Below are 14,534 nucleotides of genomic sequence, written 5' to 3'. Positions count from 1 at the left end.
CATGTGGCCTGCCATAGATTTTAATAGTCAAGCCCCCTGCTTCATGTTCAAGAGATAATGGGGGCCAGATTTTTAAAGGAGTTTAGATGCCTAAAGATGCAGGAATTTTCAAAAGTGACAAGACACCAAACTCTCACTGGGAATTGAAAACCCCACTAAATGCCTGTCTGCATCTTGGGTGCCTAAATATCATTAAAAATCTGGCTGTAGGTCTTTACGCCATCCTGATCTTCACTCACTGTTGCTCCCTTACCCTCCTTTCCCCTAGCGCAGCAGTTCTCAAACTGAGTTGCAACCCATTTTAATGGGATCAACAGGGATGGCGTTACACTAGCTGGACCCCAAAGCCGAAGCCAAAGCTGGTTACAGCCTCCCTGCCCTGAGGTGGCGGGGCTTGGGCTTCGGTCCCCCTTCCCGGGGGCATGTAGTAATTTTTATTGTCAGAAGGGGGTTGCAGTACAATGAAGTTTGAAAACCACTGCCCTAGTGCATCACCTAGGTCAGGAATGCCAAAGTTTTAACCTGTGAGAACCTACCTGCTAGGGTGACCAGATAGCAAGTGTGAAAAATTGGGACGGGGGGTAACAGGAGCCTATATAAGAAAAAGACCCAAAAATCTGGACCTCTGGTGACCCTACAGTACCTGCAAAGTACTGAGCATTCTGGTCTCAGTCCAGCAAAGCATGTACTATGTATCCTCAGTTCCAAGGTTATGAGCGTTCCCATTGACTTCAGTGAGACTACTCATGTGTTTAAAGCTAAACACAGGCTTAAGTGTTCTGCTGGATCAGGGTTAGAACGCTCAGCAACTTATAGAATGGAGCCTGGAGTATCCTTTGCTTGGTTACAGCTCATTGCCCCATGGAGCTAGTTAAATGCAAACAACACATTACTATAATCACAAGAACACTGACCCCAGAAACGGTTGCATTTCAGCCCCAGTTATAGCATCCATCACTCAGAGCTGGAAAATGTGCAATTCAAGACATCCCACATACACAACAAAATTCAAACAAAAGCCTTGGAAACCTTTCCCAGTAGCTAGATACAGCACAGTACCAGAGAAGAGTGAGAAGCATGAATGACTGATTGCTCTAGGCTGATTGCATAAACTCTTGGGGGTTTTCCTTGTCTCCCTCCTGAGCTTCACTGTTAATGATGCTTTTGTACTTTCAATGAAACCGTAAAAAAAAATCAGCCTGAAATACTGGAATTGTAATCACCGAGAGAGCAGTTTGACACCAGCACTCCCATGCAGTGAAAGAACACAGAGCTGGGAAAGCTATTTTAAACTAAACCTTGTAAGCAACTTTTAAAACAAAACTGAAAACTGTCACCCAAAGGGCTTAATTCTAGCTTGTCCTATGCAAGTGTACTAGGGAAAAGGAGCAGGGAGGATCTCTCCCTTCCCCACTACACCCACACAGAATCCAGGCAGAATGGTGATATGAGTCAGCAGTGTGCCCTTGTTGCCAAGAAGGCCAATGGCATATTGGGCCGTATTAGTAGGAGCACTGCCAGCAGATCAAGGGAAGTGATTATTCTCCTCTACTTGGCACTGGTGAGGCCACACCTGGAGTATTGTGTCCAGTTTTGGTCCCCGCACTATAGAAGGGATGTGGACAAATTGGAGAGAGTCCAGCGGAGGGCAACTAAAATGATTAGGGGGAGGGGGCATATGACTTACGAGGAGAGGCTGAGGGAACTGGGCTTATTTAGTCTGCAGAAGAGATGAGTGAGGTACCTGAAGCAGGGTTCCAAAGAGGATGGAGCTCAGCTATTCTCAGTGGTGGCAGATGACAGAACAAGGAGCAATGGTCTCAAGTTGCAGTGGGGGAGGTCTAGGTTGGATATTAGGAAACACTAGTTCACTAGGAGGGTGGTGAAGCACTGGAATGGGTTACCTAGGGAGGTGGTGGAATCTCCACCTTTAGAGGTTTTTAAGGTCAGCCTTGACAAAGCCCTGGCTGGGTTGATTTAGTTGGGGTTGGTCCTGCTTTGAGCAGGGGGTTGGACTAGATGACCTCCTGAGGTCCCTTCCAACCCTGATATTCTATGATTCAGGCCCTGACTCAGTACAGCCCTTAAGCACATGCTTAAATGCTCTGCTGAATAGGAATTGACTTAATCATAACCTTAAAGTTAAGCATGTGCTTAAGTGCTTTGCTGAATCGGGGTCTTAATGCTCCACTGAGTGCTATGTGTAGTCCTGGCTAAGGAAAGTAGAGTATGGGTGGGGGGCTTGGGACATATCCAGCCTGATCCCCCTGAAGCACATTGGTGCCTGCAAAAATGTACTGAAGTATATAGCACATGCTGCTGCTGCTTTGGACCAGCAGTAAGAAATGCTACTGAGTGGGCTGCCTGAGGCCTGGAACCACCATCTCTCCACTTATATGGCTCTCTTTGCTGTGGCAGCTTCTGAGCTCCTGGGTCTTCCCTGCGGAAGCAGAACAGCACAGATAACCTGCGTTCAGCCATCACAGCTGCTCAGCACATCAGAGGCCACAAAAAAGAATTCAGCTCAATCTTAAAAACTGGGACTTTATAGAGTTCCAATGATGCAGATATCCAAAGTTACTAAATCTCTCTGCACCTCAGTCCTTTCTCTACAAAATGGGAATAACAAACACTCCCTTTCTCCCATCCTTTGTATATTTTGTCTATTTGGATGGCAAGCTCTGAGGGGGCAGGGACTCTCTCTTACATGTATGTACAGCACCTAACGCAATAGGCCCCTGATCTGGATAAATGACTAGGTGCTACTATAATGCAAGTAAGAAATAATTATTGTGAATGGTTTGATTTACACACAAAAAATGGAAAGGTAAGCTTACAGGATAAATATTCAGTGTGAGGTGGACAAGGAATTTAGCCATGGATATTTTCTAGAATAGTATCAAATTTACATCACAAAATCTGAATCCAGGCAAAACTCACTGGATTTGGGGTTTAATTACAAACCTGACACTGGGGCCAGGTTCAATGAAATGTTTGCAAAAAGCTTTCCAGGGAACCTGAGCCAAGTTCCAAGAGGATGTTTTCCAAGTTTCAAGTGAACACTAGAAGATTGATTGTCTTGGCTGGAAACCATGAGAAATTTGATGGCCTCATATGGTTAGATCACAAAATGGGTGAAATTCAGCTGTTTCAGTAAGGTTTGGTTTGTGGGTTTGCAGTCACTCAACGGCAAAGCAAAATTCATGGGTTGTGATTGCACAGGAAGCAAAAATACAGACAAACGATTTGCATCAATCCCTGAGAAATGAAACCGTTGAGTTTCACATGCAAGGCTGATATTTTCTTTAAATACTCACAGCTGGAAATTGCTCTTACTCTTGCACTTTGCTTTTGAAGACTCTTCTGCCCACTTTCGGTAGAAACAATTTTTAAAGCAGAAGTATACTGTAAATACTGGTGCGTGCTGAAAAATTCTAATGAGACTTACTTGAAATTGTGCATGAAAATGGAAAAACCATGAAAGTTCTCTGGCACATAGAAATGTGGGTTGAAAAGTGTAATGCCATGAACCCCTGCAAAATCATTTGATTGTAACCAGAATTACTGACTATCTATTGGGGGGGGGGAAATCCAATTGTATGGGATTCCTATTAATTGCAGGCTTGATTCAATGCGACTGCAAAATAATGTAGCCACGGAGGACTCTAGCTCTAGGAGGTGCACAATGACAGTGCAGAGGACCCCACATGGCTGGCTGGAATTTATTCCATCCATTGTAGTGTTGAAGATCTGGAGAGCAGGTTCATAGAACCATAGAATATCAGGGTTGGAAGGGACACTCAGGAAGTCACCTAGTCCAACCCCCTGCTCAAAACAGGACCCATCTCCAGACAGATTTCTGCTCCAGATCCCTAAATGGCCCCCTCAAGCATTGAACTCATAACCCTGGGTTTAGGAGGCCAATGCACAAACCACTGAGCTATCCCTCAGACTGTAAAATGCAGATATTTCCTCTCTTACGGAGCCAGTCCATGGAGGGCTATTCCTGACTGACTTGGTTTACACACCAAGCATATGTTTCAGCAAGGTCACATTGTATCCTGTCTATTACCAAGATGGGCTTCCACCCAAACACCACCAAGTTTGGGGTATGTTTGAAATCTGGACCCAGCTCCAAATTTGCCACCTTTATAATGGGACAAACCACATCACAAACCTGGGGCTATTCAAACTCCAGAGGTAAATTTTACACCTTAAGTCTCTCTCTTGTCCTTTCAGTGTTGAGGGTGCAGGTGTATTCTGAAATCTTGCTATAAATGTGTTTTTCGTGAAAGATCATTTAAACTGCACTGCAGTGCCCTCAGGAATGTACTGCAATTGTCTTTTGCAATGTATTCTCTGTGCTCTGCACACAAGAAATGCCCAGTAGTAAACTTTGGCTACTAATAAAACTAAATGATTGACAAAGTGAGCTAAAGTTTATTGAAGAACAGTTGGAACACATTGATATTGTGGAAAAATACTAACCACATGTCAGCTGCTCCAGCCCTTCCTGCTTTCTGTTTTAGAGTTCTGTGCTGCCCTAAATCGTCTTTCAGTCAACCACCACTGTGGAAACAACAAACAACATTTATAGAAGAGTTTCCAGCTCCCCCATCCCTTAAAGGACAATTAAAAAACATTATGTTTCAGCTCTCCACGTCAGAGTTACAGAGCTCTTTCAGACAGAATGACATGTGCCAGAAGTCATTTTAAACGTTGTTACCAAAATCAAAGAGTTGAGAGCCCATGCTGACACTTAGTAACTTTTTAAAGCACTCAGGGGGCTTTGAAACTCATTTTGTCTATTTCATTAAATGCTAGCATCTCTGGAGCTAGGAAGAGGTAGATGAGCACAATCCTCCAGGGCTTTAGCTCTGGATAGGTTCCTGTTGCTTACTCAGTGTAAATCAGCTCTCCTTAGTGGGAAATCACTAGCCAGTTTAAGGTATGCTCTCAAGGGAATACTTGTGCAGAGTAATAACTCCAATGCCATCAAGGGGCAGACTGTGCAACTAGGCCCGTGTTTAAGGCTATGCAAAGCTGCGTTGCACAGAGGGGGCGGCTCTGCAAGGAATTGTCCCTCCCAGGCAGTCAGGGCAAACATGCTCACACTTGGAGCTCCCAGCAGTGCACCTGAAGCATGACTAATGCATCACTCATTAGAAAGGTGCTCTCCCCCGTACTTTTGGCCCTATGTTACCAGTACGGGGGGCGGAGGGGGGATAAAGGGGGTACAAAGGCCAGTTCTATGCCCCTCTTTTTTCTTGTCCTTCTTATGCTTATTTGACCTTTGTCGAATCTGATCCTGCTAAATTGTGCTATCTTACTGCATATGTTTACACCTAATTATTACAATTAATTTGTATAACAACAGCACTAGAGTAGGGGTTCTCAGACTGGGGGTCAGGACCCCTCAGAGGGTCATGAGGTTATTACATGGGGGGTTGCGAGCTGTCAGCCTCCACCCCAAATCCTGTTTTGCCTCTAGCATTTATAATGGTGTTAAATATATAAAAAAGTGTTTTTAATTTATAAGGAGGGGTTCGCACCCAGAGGCTTGCTGTGTAAAGGGGGTCACCAGTATAAAAGTTTGAGAATCACTGACTTAGAGGGTGAGGTCCCGTCCTGCTAGGCGTTTGACAGACATGCAGTGAAAGGCAGTTCCTGGTTCCTGCCCCAGACAGCTTGCAATCTTAACTCGAGGCAAACTAAATTGGGAGGGGGAGGAAAGGGTAGAAATAAAATGAGCTTTATTTTGCATAAGGCAGCTGTGTGCACAGTTTGCAAATGTATCATGTAGGGCTTTATTCTCACTTACAGTACAGTCCCTCTATGTCAATCTAGCAGTGCAAAGGAGCCTTAAAGTGGGCATATGTTGCTAGAGTGGTGCAAACGGGCTTAATGTCAATGAGAATCAGGCCTGTACATTTTTTTGTTGGTTAATGATTCGAATAATCTGATCCATAACAGTAGGCACAGCTGGCCACTCGCCCAGCCATGATCTGTTGGCAATGTGTTTTCAGCTGTAACGCTGAGAGCCAACTTCTTTTCACTAACAATTCTTACTGAAAATCAAAATAAAACCGTTCAAAGTGACATTTGGTGTGTTACATTTTTGTTGATACAATACCTGAAGGTTTCAAGATTGGACTTTCAAAAAAAATGCTCTGCATCAGCTTAACTCTGCTCCCATCAAAGTCAGGAGTTTGACCACTGATTTCAAAGGAGGCAGAGTTAGGCCAATATTGAGCACTCTGGAAAATCCTACCATAAAGTAACAAAAACAGGGCTTGCAAAAATTAGATGAGGGGAGGGGAATTCCACATAGGAAATAGGAATTGCTTGAGTGGGTCAGATGCAACACCCATCTAAGTCCAGTACCCTTTCTTCATACAGAATACTGGGCCAGCCACTTCAGTCAAAAGATGTGACACTGGTGGCCCTTCCTCCTCTAGCAAAGTTCTATGATCCTGCAGATTAAACCACAGGCCGGGAACAGGAGGACCCCCGTTCTATCTTTGCCCTTGCCACACACACATTCTACACATATTCACGTGAGATAAGCAATAGTGAGACTCCCATTGACTTTAACGGGAGCAGAGTTAGGCCAACACGGAGTGCTTTTTTCAAATCCCACCTTATATACATTCCCAAAGGACTCCTTTGTTTAGCTGTACCAGTGACTGGTTCATATATCAATGTTCCTTCATTTTGTTCCTAGTATGTAAATGTCTTTCAACATTTACCTAGGGTCCTTTGAAAGAATACGGTGAGGTAACTATCTAAGGATGAGTAATGCCATACGCTCTTCACAAGGCAGTGCTGGGTGTGTCAGAGTGCAAAGGAAAGAAACACCATTTCTTGGGAAACTGAGAAATTTCCCATATTGACCACCCTGAAGCTGGGGAATTCCAGCCTGCCTTTGGCATTTACAAATTACCAGCAGATGGCTTTTTCCAGGTAGCTACTAAGCAGCTCATGTGTATATTTCTCACCTAGATTCTACACAATTGATAAGGAAAATTCCAGTAAGGCAAGCAGTTCCACTTTGAATGGGATTTTATCTGCACTACAAAGCATTTTGATGCTTTAGAGTTATTCGGGGTGTGGGGGAAGGACTGTTTTCATCTCACATAAAAAGATTTTATGTCCAGCTACCATGAGTTTAAATAGTAGCATAAACAGTACTGTAGCCATGGTGGAATAGGCAGCAGTAGCCATGCCGATTACATACTGCCTGGTTTTGGGAGGATTTAAAGTAGGCATGGCTGAGCTGTGTGGCCACGGCCACTGCCCATGCCACCCTGGCTACACTGCTATTTATACTCGAACTAGCTTGATGAGAACTAGTGTACGGATACATACCCGAGCTGGGAATCACACCCTGAGCTTGCAGTGTAGACCTGGCCAGAGATGACCTTTCTGAATAACACTAAGTCCTACAACCCATAGACAGCACCCTGATTTAGCAGGAGAAATATATGTGAGAGGATACTTATTTCATAATTCTTAACACAAGACAACAGGCTGATGAGAAAGACTGTAAGAATAATCATTTTCCTTTTACTCACCAGAGTCATCACTATCAATAGCAATCTTGGACTGAATCCTGGCACTGAAGTAAGGCTTCTAGAAATCTTACCTACGTGCTCTTAGTCAGAATTTGAGGCACATGGTCATCACATCAGATGTCATGTGGGAGCGCGACATGAGCAACAGATGCGATAAATGAGCCAAAGTTGTTTGCTTGTCTGCAGTGCATTCTGAGGAAAACAGAAATGTGAGGTTCAAAAGTATCTATGCTATCATGATCCTTCTTGGGATATCACCTGCCAACATGCCAATTTTCTCTGGAAGCGATGGGGGGGAAGCTGTGGGAACCCCTTACTTTCTTCCCCATCCCAGCATGACAGAACTTCTCTTGGGTAAAGAGGAATGGATAGAACCCTTAGGTTATTTTTAGGCTAAATTTTGACTACAATGGCTATGATTACATCACAGACAGGAAGGATGGTCTTGTGGTCAATGTCCTGGACTGGGACTCAGAAGACCTGGGCTCAGTTCCTGGCTCTATCACAGACTCACTGTTTCCTTGGGCAAGTCATTTAACCTCTCTATATCTGAAAATGGGGCTAAGGATACTTTGTCTCTACCATTCTGTCTCTGTCATCTATTGATAAATGAATCTCTTTGGGCCATGGACTCTCCCTTCCTTTGTGTTTGTACAACACTAGTCACAAAGGGGCCCGATCTCTCAATGACTGTCGTATATAAAAGTGGCGAGTTCCATTCATTCATTTTCTGTCACGCTTAACTTATGAGCCACTCTATTCTGAATAATCATGCTTGACAGCCTATTTCCTTGTTTGATTTAAATGCTCAGGTACCTTTAGATTTTTGAAAAGTGTATAGTCTGTAGACAGCAAGTTGAGAGGTCTCTGGCTTTTCAAGTCAGCCTTTCTGATGCAGAAGACTAGTAACTGTATTAGTACAAATCTGATGGATAAAATATGGTTTGTGAGGCAGAATGAAATCAATCTTTTTTTGTTGTTTCCGGTTAGACTTCCCCTTTATGCCCCTGTCTAATTTCCCTTTATGTTCATCCGTGCAGATGAAGTTCCTAATGTGCATTCTTTAAATGGCAACTTATTGTAACAACTTCGCCCTTCCCCATCTAGATCAGGCCACTTAGCCAGCAAGCTGGGGTTCCTGCCTCCCAGAAGTGGGCAACACCAGATGCTTCAAGGGCAGGCAGCCCCTTTCAGGAGAATGACCTGGCCAATTGTGCAACGCTGTGAATAACTTCCTTCCTGAGCCCTACTCCTCCTTATCTGCAGTTAAAACAAGTGGGGTGAATCTGGCCCCACTGGAGCCAATGGGATTTTTGCCATGGACTTCAGTGGGATCAGGATTTCCCCCATGCTCTTTAAAGAGCAGGAAAGCAAAGCTTTTAAGTTGCCTTTTGACTAGTTGCATGCTGTGGAAAGCTGAGCTAGAATGGGTTATATAGACCCTGGGCTACAGTCTCAAAGGTCCGGAGGAGCTACATTGTGCCACTAAGGGTGTGTGGCAGCTCACGGCAGTGAGTCTCAGAACCTGGGTCGGCAGACTTGGGCTTGCAGGGTTCGCACTAGGACACTAAAAATAGTTGGGTAAACATTCGGGCTCGGACTCTGTAGCCCACTTCACCAGGCTTCAAATCCCAGGCTCCAGCCTGAGCCCTGAACATCTACAGTTATTTTTACCACCATAGAATGAGCCCCACATGCAGAGGCAGCTCTAGCTTTTTTGCCGCCCCAAGCACGGCAGTCGGCGGCTTGCCTGCGGGAGGTCCCCGGTCCCGCGGCTTCGGCAGCATGCCTTCGGGAGGTCCCCGGTCCTGCAGATTTGGTGGCTTGTCTGTGGGAGGTCCCCGGTCCCGCGGATTTGGCGTACCCGCCGCTGAATTGCCACTAAAGCCGTGGGACCAGTGGACCTCGCACAAGCATTCCACTGAAGGCTGCCTGATTTCTACTCTCACAGGGACCGGCAGGGCGCTCCCCTCGGTTTGCCACCTCAGCTTGGAGCGCTGGTGCCTGGAGCTGCCACTGCCACATGGCAGAGTCAATTGACCCAGGCCCTGAGATCTGCAGCCGCAGGCTGCTGCTCCCTGTACAGAAGTACCCTAAGGCACAATGCAACCATAAAACTATTACCCTCTCAAAGGATTCTCATCACCTCTATGAATGTTTGGGTAAACACCTTTGTTAGACCAGGCCCCCAAGTATTCTAAGATCTGGTCTACACACAGCTTTTTCACTGCTTTAACACTATTGCACAGTACAGCGGTACAGCCCCCTAGTGTGGATGTAGTTATATCAATATAGCTTCTTCCTGTAATTTTAAGGGAATACGCTATACCCGTGTAAGGCACCTTTACGCTTATGTAGCAGCATGCACACTAGGGGTTGTGCCTGTATAACTGTTTTGGCAAAAAATATCACACCTCTCAATGAAATAATTATACAGGTACAAAATCTGTGAGTACATCAAGCCTACTTCACTTTTCACACCCCAGATTCTTTCTGGAGAGGAAACTTGCAGTTTCTTTATTAAGTGGCATTAGCACAGATGTCATCTGGAAGAAAACATACAGGTTATTTTAAGTCAGAAAATGAGTCCAGCTCTTTATCACAGCATCACTTTGATGTTTCAAGTGCAGTGCCTCCAAATGTAAAAGGGATCTTATAAGACAGAATAGCCTTCCCCTCTCCCTTCCCCTCCTTCATCCGAGGGCCTCTGTTTTGCAGGGCATTCATCCAGGATGCCAAGGTAACACTTAAGTTCAGGGTGGCTGCATGGCTGCCAAACCACTAGCTCTGTTTTGTTACCATCCTGAATACTATAAGTGAAGTTACAAACAAGTTGCACACAGCTAAGAAGCCCGCGGCCTTTTATCATTTATGTTACATAAGCTATTCTCCCTAGTCCAGCCCTCATGGCTCCAGCAATGATACCATGCTACAGGGAAACAGGGAGTCCACCTTGATGGTTTGTTTTTGTTACTAAAATAACTCAAATCTTTACAAGCTGTCCCTTTCCAGTAGGACATTCCCTTTAGGAAGAGAATTCACTGGACGTTCTGAGGAAGAGGAAATGTTTACTGTTAAACACCTTTCCTTTTTATCACAATTTAATTAACAGCACAGACCCTGATCTTTGTAGCCAATACACACTTCCTGTTTTCTCTACTGTAGTTTCTTGCTCCCATCTTTACTCGCATTCCAAGGACAATCATCAGTGTAAAACAGGGTGGGGGCACTTCCTATTGAGAGCATGAGGGAAAGGAAGGAAAATGAAACCAACAGCTGTAATAATAAAAGCAAGTATGGCTGGCTGTCTTCTTGTGCATCATTATCTAGCATGTATGTGAAGGAAGTCACAAGACTTTGGGCTGTACCACTGCTTGATTTACCCTGTGAATTATGAGAAACTTTGGCACAAACTCATCCAAGGCCAAATTCAGACCTTGTGCAAACAGATGCAATTCAACTGACTTTTGCGAGCATTTTGAATCTATTTGCTTCAGGGCTGAATTTCGTCAATATTTTACAGCTATTCTGTATATTCTCATGCAATATTACATTCACTTATGGGTCAGCCAGATAGATCAAGGTCAAGCAGCAAATGAGGCACAACATCTAGAGAGAGACAGGTGATAACAGTGCATAAAAACTCTTCTGCCCGATTTACCATGTGTTTTCTAATCTCTTGAACACTGCCTGAAATGCAGGTGCCATGTGAAAAGCATAAATAAATAGATTAGATAGTCTCATGTGCATTTGACGTTTGGCCTATTTGATGCCAGTGTCTTTCCTAGCCAGTCTGCAGGAGGTGAGGGCATGACCTTTGACTTCCTGTCCTTAGCTAGAGATGGCCAAGGTCAACAGAATGGAGACAGTGATGGATTCATGCCAAAGCATCATTAACCCAAACTTTTTAGACGGATGTGACATGCATGCAGGTGGATACACAATTTCAAAAACTGTCACTCTGCTGTGCTGGTCCTCTCCCCACCCCGCAGAGCCTGTTTGTTTCCCTATCCCTATGACCCCTCTCGATCTCCCTTCCCCTTTGCTCGCCATTCTCACCCTTCCCCCAGGACTCTGCCCCCAAACTTTCCATCCCGCTTTTCTCCTCACTTACTTCTCCATCTCCCCTTCCTTTCTGCAACTCTCTGTGTTCTTCCTTCCTCACTGGTGCCTCCATGTGAACATCCCTACACATCTTCAATTCTCATGTATTCAGCCCTCTTATCCTCTTACTCTGCATCTGTCCCTTTTCCCTCCTCAGTTTTCTAACCCACTTCATTCTTCTTCCAAACAGGAAAATGGGCAAGAGGGGTAAAAATCACTTTTACCATTGTCATAAGCAAAAACTAGGTGTTGCCAACATAAAGCCAAGCGCCAGATTTTCAACATTCAGCAGTTCTGATACAAAAACCTCAATAAGTGATCAGTGTTTTTCATCTGTTAAGAGTGAAGGGGAATGCAAGTTAAGGTGAATAAGTGGAACTTTATTAAATCCTGTGCACTGTTCTGTCCAGGTAGCTGAGTTGCTTCCAGACTAACTGCCCACATTCCTGGTTTCCCTGTCTTCTCCATAACAGTCCCACAGGGAACATGGGCCCTCTGACTCCAGTTCAACAGGTGACCACACTGGGACTGACCTATCTCTGTCTCCCTGTCACCTGTCTGTACGTCTAGCAAACTTTCTCTCTATGGAGTCGCCTCTCTCTCAGTGGGGTCGGCCTCCGAATGGTTCTCTGTCTCACAACTCCTTTAGTTCACTCCTTCTGGTGTCTCTCTAATGGGTGGATCTTCATGGGAATGCCTGTCTCCGGGACCAGTAGGTCCTTAGCTGACCTGTCATACTCTAGTGCCTGCTTTCTCTGATTACTGGCCTTCTCCTCTTAGTGATATCTCCATATTTCTGGCTGCAACAGGTCTCCAGATCCTTGTCCAGCTAAAACCTCTCCAACGCATCATCAAGGATCTACAACCCATCCTGGACAATGATCCCACACTTTCACAGGCCTTGGGTGGCAGGCCAATCCTTGCCCACAGAGAACCTGCCAACCTGAAACATATTCTCACCAGTAACTGCACACCACACCATAATAACTCTTGCTCAGGAACCAATCCATGCAACAAACCTCGATGCCAACTCTGCCCACATATCTACACCAGCGACACCATCACAGGACCTAACCAGATCAGCCACACCATCACTGGTTCATTCACCTGCACATCCACCAATGTAATATACGCCATCATATGCCAGCAATGCCCCTCTGCTATGTACATCGGCAGTGTACAAACTGGACAGTCTCTACGGAAAAGGATAAATGGACACAAATCAGACATTAGGAATGGCAATATACAAAAACCTGTAGGAGAGCACTTCAACCTCCCTGGCCACACTATAGCAGACCTTAAGGTGGCCATCCTGCAGCAAAAAAACTTCAGGACCAGACTTCAAAGAGAAACTGCTGAGCTTCAGTTCATCTGCAAATTTGACACCATCAGCTCAGGACTGAACAGAGACTGTGAATGGCTTGCCAATTACAGAACCAGTTTCTCCTCTCTTGGTTTTCACACCTCAACTGCTAGAACAGGGCCTCATCCTCCCTGATTGAACTGACCTCGTTATCTCTAGCTTGCTTGCTAGCACACATATATATACCTGCCCCTGGATATTTCCATTACATGCATCTGAGGAAGTGGGTATTCACCCACGAAAGCTCATGCTCCAAAAAAGACGGTTACTCACCTTTGTAACTGTTGTTCTTCGAGATGTGTTGCTCATATCCATTCCAGTTAGGTGTACGCGCCGCGCGTGCACATTCGTCGGAAAACTTTTACCCTAGCAACTCAGTGGGCCGGCAGGTCGCCCCCTAGAGTGGCGCCACCATGGCGCTCCATATATACTCCTGCCGGCCCACCCGCTCCTCAGTTCCTTCTTGCCGGCTACTCCGACAGTGGGGAAGGAGGGCGGGTGTGGAATGGATATGAGCAACACATCTCGAAGAACAACAGTTACAAAGGTGAGTAACCGTCTTTTCTTCTTCGAGTGATTGCTCATATCCATTCCAGTTAGGTGAATCCCAAGCCTTACAAAGGCGGTGGGGTCGGAGTGAAATGTGGCAGAATAAAACTGCCGAGCCAGAGGCTACAGCCTCTCTTGAACCAGGGCATACTGCGAAGCAAAGGTAAGGACCGAGGACCAATGGAGCTTCGCGACAGGTCTCGTGGGTAGAAACACGAGCCAGCAAGGCGGCAGATGAAGCCTGAGCCCTGGTAGAATGCACGGTGATGTGGCTTGGGGAAATATGAGCCAAATCAGAATAAGTGGGGATGTCCGCCATCACTCAAGATGAGATCCTCTGAGAGGAAAACAAGCAAGCCCTCCCTTTGGCCCGCTACCGGGGCAGAGCTGGGGCACCTTAGGAAATGATTCTGTCAGCACAACTAATGCGAGCACTCCACAGATGTCCAAGGAGTGCAACGGTTATGCCCATTGCGTTGAGCTGTGGGTAACATAAAAGGCCAAAACACCTTAGGGAGGAAAGCCGGGTGCGGTCATAACTGCACCTTGTCTTTGTGGAACCTTCGTAAGAGCTCTGATCTCAGAGACCCGTCTGGCCAAGACTAGGTTGAGGCCCCAGGGCGGGGCTGGGCGGCGCACCCGAGGGTGCAAGCGCTCCAAGCCCTTGAGGGACCTCGAACCCATAGTGGGACACTGAACGTCCATCTTAGCCTGCTGGAAGGTAGGGATGGCTGCTGAGAGTATCCTCAGCGATGATACCGCCAGATCCTGCCGCTGAAGGCCAGAGGCAGGCCAAATAGAGGGGATCGAGACCTCAGCAGGAGCAAGATCGAGCGTACTGCAGCTGTAAAGGAAACGCTTCCACCTGGCTCGGTACGTTGACCAGGCGGAAGGCTGCCTGTCACCCCGACTCAGGTACGTGAGGCGAAGAGGCTGCAGGTCCA

At 45.9% G+C, this 14,534-nt stretch overlaps 1 protein-coding gene across 1 annotated transcript in view; it reads right to left on the bottom strand.

Moving 5' to 3' along the window:
- Positions 1–4,494: 4,494 nt before the first annotated feature.
- Positions 4,495–14,534, bottom strand: part of LOC115652704 — a 294,278-nt gene continuing 284,238 nt past the window's right edge. Inside the window, exon 4 of the mRNA XM_030565092.1 lies at positions 4,495–4,569. Within this exon, the coding sequence (XP_030420952.1) occupies positions 4,495–4,569 (75 nt within the window). The remainder of the gene's footprint in view (positions 4,570–14,534) is intronic.

The sequence above is a fragment of the Gopherus evgoodei genome, chromosome 5 (genome assembly GCF_007399415.2).
Source record: "Gopherus evgoodei ecotype Sinaloan lineage chromosome 5, rGopEvg1_v1.p, whole genome shotgun sequence".
NCBI lineage: Eukaryota > Metazoa > Chordata > Testudines > Testudinidae > Gopherus > Gopherus evgoodei.
The sequence above is the reverse complement of the archived record's forward strand: the minus strand, read 5'-3'. Positions and strand labels throughout refer to the sequence as shown.